General features: G+C 51.7%; 1 protein-coding gene across 2 annotated transcripts in view; it reads left to right on the forward strand.

Moving 5' to 3' along the window:
• Positions 1 to 7,494, forward strand: part of ME3 (malic enzyme 3) — a 327,811-nt gene extending 320,317 nt beyond the window's left edge. For both annotated transcript variants that reach the window (XM_059930621.1, XM_059930622.1), the window contains exons 11-15: positions 623 to 728; positions 1,314 to 1,456; positions 2,014 to 2,187; positions 5,775 to 5,873; positions 7,258 to 7,494. In XM_059930621.1, the coding sequence (XP_059786604.1) occupies positions 623 to 728; positions 1,314 to 1,456; positions 2,014 to 2,187; positions 5,775 to 5,873; positions 7,258 to 7,419 (684 nt within the window). In that variant the 3' untranslated portion in view covers positions 7,420 to 7,494. The remainder of the gene's footprint in view (positions 1 to 622; positions 729 to 1,313; positions 1,457 to 2,013; positions 2,188 to 5,774; positions 5,874 to 7,257) is intronic.
• Positions 7,495 to 8,257: the final 763 nt, after the last annotated feature.

Raw genomic sequence — 8,257 nt, forward strand, 5'->3', positions numbered from 1 at the left:
TCCTCAAAGATCTCTCAAAGCTGGTGTTTTCACTCTGCTTCTCATGAGGCCAGCTGACCCAAAGGAGTCATCAGAAACGTTGACCAGCCTGTCACCCACTGACTCCTATTTGAAGAAATGGAAGGAATCTGGACCCCATTGGGAGCAGCCAGCCATTACAAGCCTGTCCTGGATCTCAGCTTATTATTATTTATCGGGCGCTTAATGGCTCTTGTCAAATACATTCAAATTAGCGCCCTGACCCTGGGTGACTCAGGCCCCCATCCCTCAACTGGGCCTCTGTGCTATATGTCTTGGGGCCAAGAGTCTTGGTCCAGACTCAGGCATTTCCTCAGAGCCTTTCTGTCCTGGCCCAGGAAGCCATGACCCCAGCAGCTCAAAGAAAGGCCTTATGGGTTCTCCATATGTGGTTTGGATTAAAGAAAGAAATACACACACACACATTTAAAATTCTTAGGTTGCGTCGCAGATTTTGATCAAAAGGACAGGGCCCAAGGTTCTGACAGCTCAGACCAAAGCACAAGGCTCTGCAGGGAGTGCTCTCAGAGTACACAAATGCATCCAGGCACTGCCCAGCGGTTCTCACCACCACAGCTGTATCACATTCTTCCTTTCCCTGCAGGGGAGGAGTCACCTGAACCATGAGAAGGAGATGTTTGCCCAGGACCATCCTGAAGTGAACTCCCTGGAGGAGGTGGTGAGGCTGGTGAAGCCCACGGCCATCATAGGTAGGAGGAGGGGGCAACCCACTGCCCAGCCCAGCTAATCCCCTTGACTTGCACGTGAAGACTGAGGCTCAGCGAGGAGGCATAAGCAACCCTTGGAAACACAGCTCTTTCCCCTCATTTCCAATTCAATGCTACGAACTTTTATTGAGTTATTACTGTATAAGAACCGTAGAACTAAGGCACCAAGCTGGCCTGCGTGATGCAGAATTATACAGTAAAGTGGAAAAGCACAGGCTGGTCTCTCTAACCAGGATGACATGAGCGCTCCTCCCCCAAGGAGGGGACCCTGGCATCACTCCCTGTCCTGCGGGAGCAGTCCACTCTAAAGGACAGTGGCCAGGCATGCTTCACTGGTGCATCTTAACTGGGCTGGGGCCTGAAGTGGACCAGTGGAATTAACAGGGGGTCTCAGCCAACTCAAGCAGGGAGACCCTTTTCTCCTATCCTCCCCCATCCCTATGGCGGATGCCATCCTCAGGACTCCTGAGTCTTCCATGTTGTACCTAGTTCCACCACCACCACCAGGAGAGGCATGGGGTGTATATAAAGAGTAGGCACCCCACTACCTCCCCCTTTTCCCCGTAGGTGTTGCCGCCATCGCAGGAGCCTTCACGGAGCAGATTCTGAGGGACATGGCCTCCTTCCACGAGCGCCCCATCATCTTTGCCCTGAGCAACCCCACCAGCAAGGCCGAGTGCACGGCTGAGAAGTGCTACCAGGTCACCGAGGTCAGCGGGGAGTCCTTCCTTCCCCGGGCTGAGAGGACATAGTAAGAGTAACCATGAGCAACCCTACGAGGGTGAAAAAAATCCCCACGTTGCTGATAAGCAAACTGAGTTTCAGAAAGATGAAGTAACTTGCCCAAGGTCACAGAGCTAAAAAGGAGTGGAGCTGGCCCTCAAACCCAGGTCTGGCTCCAAAGCCCAGGCTCTTACCAGTAGGCTTTACTGCTCAGGGTTCCCCTAACGTAGAGCTCTGACCAGAACTCGAGACGCTTGTGGACTCTAGGCCATTTGCATACCTGGCCTGCCCCTGCGGGGAGGTGACAGGTTAAAAGGTACACCTTCCCCGTTCCGTGGTTTTGTGGCTGCCAGGTAACTCAGTGGGAGCTGAGCTTTCGGTCAGATGAACAGGTGTGCTTTCAGCACCTGCAATGTCCGCAGCACAATGCTGAGCATTTAGCAGAAGATGAGGAAGGGGTCAACTTTCGGGAGATAAGACTAGGCCACCACGACCCCTGAAACCTAGCTCCAAGCTCCGTCTCTGGTTTTCTCCCTGCCCCCAGGGCCGAGGGATCTTTGCCAGTGGAAGTCCCTTTAAAGGCGTGACTCTGGAAGATGGCAGGACCTTCATTCCCGGGCAGGGAAACAACGCCTACGTGTTCCCCGGAGTGGCGCTGGGAGTCATCGCAGGCGGGGTCCGACACATCCCAGACGGGCTCTTCCTCCTGACAGCAGAGGTATTGCTGTCCCCGCTGCCCCGAATACACCCCAGAGGGCCTGTGAGCTCCACCAGCTCCTACACCGGGTCCCCAAAGATTCCTTCTCTTGTTTCTTCTACCTACCTGCCCCAATCCTTCAGTGGTTCCCCAGAGCGCTTGAATGTCAAGCTTCTCTCAAGATCGCCTGGAGGCTTGAACTTCTCTGAAAACACACACAGGCTTTTTAAGGCAGGGGCGGCGGGGGAAGGAATAGTCAGTGGGAGGGGTGTTGGCAGGAGGCGCTGGCAGTGAGGGAACATACCTTGTACTGCACCCTGCCTCCCAGCAGAACCCGTATGCATGCCAAGGACGGAGATGCCATCAAAACCACCTGAAACCGTGGGCTCACCGACCATGACAAGCAATAGATTCTTCCAGCCATGGGTCTTGGCCACGTTACTGGGTAACTGGTAGCAAAATAAGCCCCGCTAGGGCAGATTTCTGTAAGGAAGGGAATGGGTTGCACGTCAGGTTTGCCTGCTCTGAGTACCCATGTATTGAGCACAGATAGGGGGTTGTGGGTGTGCACCTGCTCCAGGTATCTTATCAGAAAAGCTCCCACAAGGGTTCTTTACTGGGCATGGTGAATTGAAAACAAGGAAAGAATTTGTTAAGGATGACAGCCCACATTCATAATAATGGTTGTTAATAATAACAGTTACAGTGGCTGCCATTTAACAAGCGCTTACCAAGTGCCAGGCACTTCACATTTATCTTCACTCTGAGGAACCCAGGCGTAGAAATGTTTCTGTTGAGAAGTTAAGCTAATCAAAACTATAAACAAATATTAAACATATTTGTCCCTAGCGGGCTGCAAAGGCTCTACTGTGAGTTCTGACATGTGCCTGCATTTCCCCCTCACCACGGCACTGGTGAGAGCCCCAAACCAGCAGAGCCGCAAGAAGGGCTTCCACGCAGCCGTACCCAGCCCTGCTTCTCTGAGTCCCACGAGGAACTAACTGCCTCATGCACCAACTTCCTTCTTCCTATGTCTGCTGAAGTTTTGTCAGCCTCCCCCAAGCCTTGTGCACACCAGCTCTGGCTTCATGCTGTAGTTCTCTGTCCCTCTTGCTTGAGTATTCTGTGTTTGATTGGTGGTGCTGTTGTCTTGTGGCCATGGGCGGAGCTGTCTGAAACCCCCATTGGATGGGAAGAGTCACTTCCTGCTTGGAGTTGACCCGAAAGCAAATTCCCCTGTTGTGCAGAAACAAGGTTGCTAAAGCCTTCCTATGCAGCCCCCAGAAACATCTGCACAACCCACAGCCTCTGCTATGGGACATTTCAGCTCCCTCTTTTCATGAACCGTGTCCATGAATTAAACAGGAACCTCTCCTCCAGCTACTTCTCAGTCACTTGCTCTGAGCAGCATAAGGCCCCTCCCCTCCGGGAGCTGACAGTCTGGTCTTCAAAGGCCTGGCAGGTTATATTTCTGAACAGGGTGTTTGGTTTGGTTTGGTTTGGCTGTTATTTGTTTTTTTTATTTATCTTTGGCTGCATTGGGTCTTAGCTGCGGCGCGCGGGCTCTGCATTGTGGTGCACGGGCTTCTCTCTAGTTGTGGCGTGCAGGTTTTCTCTCTCTAGTTGTGGCGCGTGAGCTCTGTAGTTGGTGGCACACGGGCTCTAGTCGAGGCACGCGAGCTCGGTAGTTGTGGCACGCGGGCTTAGTTGTCCCGGGGCATGTGGGATCTTAGCTCCCTGACCAGGAATCGAACCTGCGTCCCCTGCATTGGAAGGCGGATTCTTTAGCACTGGATTACCAGGGAAGTCCCTGAAAAGGGTGTTTTTAAATTAAGATAATTTAAGTTGAAACTGATTTTCCTGTGGAAAAAGTAATATAAGTTTTAGGAGATGTACATGCACTATCTCATTTCACCTTGACAACCCTGTAAAATATAGTGATCATCCCTATGTTACAGACAAGGAAACTGAGGCACAGAGAGTTTAAGAAGTTACTTGCCCAAGGTCACCCGGCTTGTGAGGGATGCGCCAGGATGGCCCCAGGCCATTTGACTCAGAGACACAGCAGAGCATTAGCAGTGCCCAGTGTCTCAGAAGTAGCCACACATACCATAACTCGTCACTCTGCAGGAGAGCCTTTCTAGCTGCAGATCTAGCCATGGAAATTCTGCTTCCCTCTAGTCAGTTCACCTTCTATACATCCACAAAGAGAGTCCCTTAAAGCCCGGAACAGGCCATCTCTCTCCTAATTTCAGACCTTTTATGGCTCGTTGGTGCTCCCAGGAAAGGCCAAACTCCTTCACATGGTTTCCATACAAGGCACTTCATCCAGGGCCCTCCTTTCCTCTCCAGCCTTTTAGCCTCCCCCTGCCGTCAACCTATCCCGCCTTCTTTTTACAGTCGTGCTCTCTCTTCCCTCTAAGAATTTGCATGTGCTATTCCCTCTCCTCTCTTCAAGTAATTCACACTTTGTCCTTCAGGTCGTAGCTTCTGTCTTTTCTTCTGGGAAGCCTTTCCTGTACATGGCAGACTGGGCCCTGCCTTCCTCTGTGCCCATATGCCCCCTCTCCTCGAAATCACTATAATCGTTACTATTGTTTGTTCATTGTCCACTGACACCAGTCTCCAGGAAGGAAAAGACTGTGGCTTCTCCACCATGGCTCTTCAGCACCTAGCACAGAGCCCAGCATATCACAGAGCTCAGTGGATGTTTGACTGAATGAACAGAAAGGAGAGAGAGGAATTTGAGAACAGGGTAGCAGAGGGGGGAGCCCAGGTTCCTAATGTCTGCCAAACTCTGAGGCAAGACCAGCTCCTTTCCCTGTCTGTCCCGGGACACAGAGCTCTCAGAGGGCACTGTGGCTTTTCCCAGATTTCAATTTGACACGAGAAGACTGGGTGGGAGTGCATTCCGAGCCCCGTTAAAGAGGCTGTTCTGCAAGGCTGGCTGAGCACCAGCGCCTGAGGCTACAGGATGAGGCTGGCTGCAGAGAGCTGGCCCTTAGAGACGGGCTCTGAAGCAGGGAGGGAAGCTGTAGGAGAGCCTGTTCCCGGGCTGAAAGTGCTGTTAGGGCAGTTATTCAGGTACCGCATAAGGCCCATTCGTGGTGTCCCTGGAGAAGCAGCCTTTCTTTCCTCACTGGGGCCAGGGCCGGAAAGGAGAGCCCAAGGAGCCCTGAGTACAGAGACACGAGATGGCCTAGGGGGACAGCCGGGATGCTCCCAAGCATGTGGGAGAGGCTGGAACCCGGGAAGCGAGGGACTCAGGGATCCCCATACAACAGGCTAGGTCAGCCGGGGCGGGGGAGACCCCAGAGTCTGCTTTGCGAGTCACAGGTTTATTCATCTTGGCCTTAGTGATTCTCCTTTAGAATTCAGACAGCTTCATGTTGTTTTAAGCCTCGGCCAGTCTCACGGGACAGAAAGGATGTGTCCTTGCTTAAGCCCAAGCATTAAGCGCCCCTGGGGCCACAAGGTGGCAGAGACAGGAGTAGAAACTGCACTTACGGGCCACGTATGAGGGGCGAGTTGAGTTTCTGGTGCACTAGGTTGGGCTTGCTCCGGGAAGGCGGAAACTCAGCTTGTTCCTCTCTGTCCTCTCTCCCCAGCAAATCGCCCAAGAGGTCTCTGAGCAGCATCTGTCACAGGGGAGACTGTACCCCCCACTCAGCACCATCCGAGACGTGTCTCTGAGAATCGCCATCAAAGTAAGGGACGTCTCACCCCCTTACTATGGGGAGTGGGGCTCATCAGCTTCCTCTCTGTGTGACTTTAGGAGGACGAAGGGGGTGGCAGCTACGGAGACAGGCTGAGCTCCCTGGGCTACACTGCATGCACCCCCGAGGCTGCGTGACACACTCTTGCCTGTAGCTCGAGCCCCACCTCAAGCCCACTCAGGGCAGTTCTGGGAAAGCTCCTGGATTTCCCCTCAAACACCAGGCAGAAAGGTCACCAAAGGCCCTAGTTTTGTGGACCAGAGTGCGGGTGGAATTTAAAAATGAATCATAAGTGCCCATTTACACAGAAAGGTCAACTTGTATAGCATCATGGAAAGAGCTCAGGCTGCGGGGTCCTAGCTCTGCCAATCAGCGGCAGAGTCACCAGAGCCCAATCACTTCACTTCTCTGAGCCTCAGCAGTTTCCTTCTTCTACAAAGAAGCCAGTAATTCCTCTCTCCCAGAGTTCTGGAGGACATTAAAAGAGAACAGTGGAAAAGCTCTACACTCGGCACCTTTCTGGCCAGAGGAGAGGCTCATGCCTCCCCTTTCTCCCAGAATGGCTGGGCCAAGTTCTTGGGATATTCTACGTAAAAATGTCACCCAATAGACGATGCAGAGATGATGGGTTTTCAAAGAACCAGAACATGGGGCAGTAAAGACTGGCCTGACATTGATAATTGTTCATCTGGATGATGAATTCATGAGGGTTTATTATACTGTTATTTCTATTAACATATATTTTACATTTTCTATACGTTTGAAGAATAATTTCAGAAAACGCACTGCACAAGAGCATGCACTGCCCATGAGCTGTCCGGTGCGGGATCCAGAATCAGCCCTCAGGACCAGCAGCGCAGCTTAGGGTCCACGTCCACCCTATCCAGTTCCTTCCTTTTGGGGATATTTAGATTCATGCTCTTCTGAAGCCAAATCTAATACCCAGAGAACAATGTCCAATTCAAGCCACGTTTAAGACAGAAAAAAATATCAGATACTGAACACTTATACCTGCTACCTAATTTTATCCTCACACCATGCCAGAGAAAGCTCTCATGACCCCCACTTTACAGATGAGGAAACTGAGGCTCAGCAAGGATGATGTCACTGCTGAGGACCCACAGGCAGCTGGAAGCAGAGGCAGACTTTGAGGCCTCTTGACCCTGGCCCAGTGTCTGTTCCACAGTGTCACAGCTTCCTTACTAGGCAGAAAGCTCAAGATCCTTCCTCTCCAGTGGCTTCCTGGGCCTCAACTCATGAGAGGAACACATCTGCTGCTTCAGGGTATATTCCCCTTCCACAAGCTCCCAAGCAAGGGCCTTTAGACAGGTTCCTCCTTAGATCCAGTTCCTCAGTCAAACGTGTTTTTCCCTAGGTCCTCGACTTCGCCTACAAACACAACCTGGCCTCCTACTACCCAGAGCCCAAGGACAAGGAGGCTTTTGTAAGATCCCTGGTCTATACTCCAGACTATGACTCCTTTACGCTGGACAGCTACACTTGGCCCAAGGAAGCCATGAATGTTCAGAATGTCTGATGCAATCTCAGAGGCTGGTGTGGGGCTGAATGAAGCCCAGAGTAACACTGACAATATAAACGGGTTCCAAAATGACCATCCTTGTCATTGTGTTTTTCCTTTGAACTTTCTGGTGTGAGGCGAGATGCCCAGGCATATGGTGAATGAGAGCCTTGTCCCTGAAGGCCTTGAGTTCACTTTTCTATAACCCTCCTCAGGCTTCCTTCCCAAGAATTTCTTCATCTGTGAATTGCCAACTATTGGCTAGACTTTGTGGAAATCTAGAGTCCTGCCTGGAACTCTGCCTTTACAGGGTCCAGGGTCTAGAAGAGGAGATGAGAGATGCACACGATTCATTTTGCCACAAGGGAGAAAGTAGTAAGTCCATGGAAGAACTGCAGAAAAAGGTCAGGGGTACTCAGAGAAGGGAGAGGATACTTCCTATGAGGACATAAAAGAAGGCTTCTTGGGGGGCAGTGTTTGCAGTGAGTCCAAGAGTGAAGGATGGGTAGGGTTAATGGAGAAATGAGGAATGTAAGGGCAGCCACTGGCCAGAAAGCATGGCCCACCCATCAAGGAGTTCAGTCCCCATTGGAGGAATACACACCCTTTAAGACTCAGATGGGCATGAGGGCTGAGTGGCTGGAGGCAACTCACAAGTCAGAAAGGGTCGCTGCCCTGTGGGCTGTTGAGTGTTAGGCATTCCTTTGTGGTCATTGCTAAAAGGAAAACCAGAGAAGCGTGGGTGGAGAGGGTCAGCAAACCCAGAGGAAAGAGGAAGAGAGGCTGTGAGGGGAAGAGCACCCTGGGGAGTTTTAGGGAAGACTTGATTTCATGTTCCTGGCTCTAGAACACTCTC

Source organism: Balaenoptera ricei, chromosome 8 (assembly GCF_028023285.1).
Source record: "Balaenoptera ricei isolate mBalRic1 chromosome 8, mBalRic1.hap2, whole genome shotgun sequence".
NCBI lineage: Eukaryota > Metazoa > Chordata > Mammalia > Artiodactyla > Balaenopteridae > Balaenoptera > Balaenoptera ricei.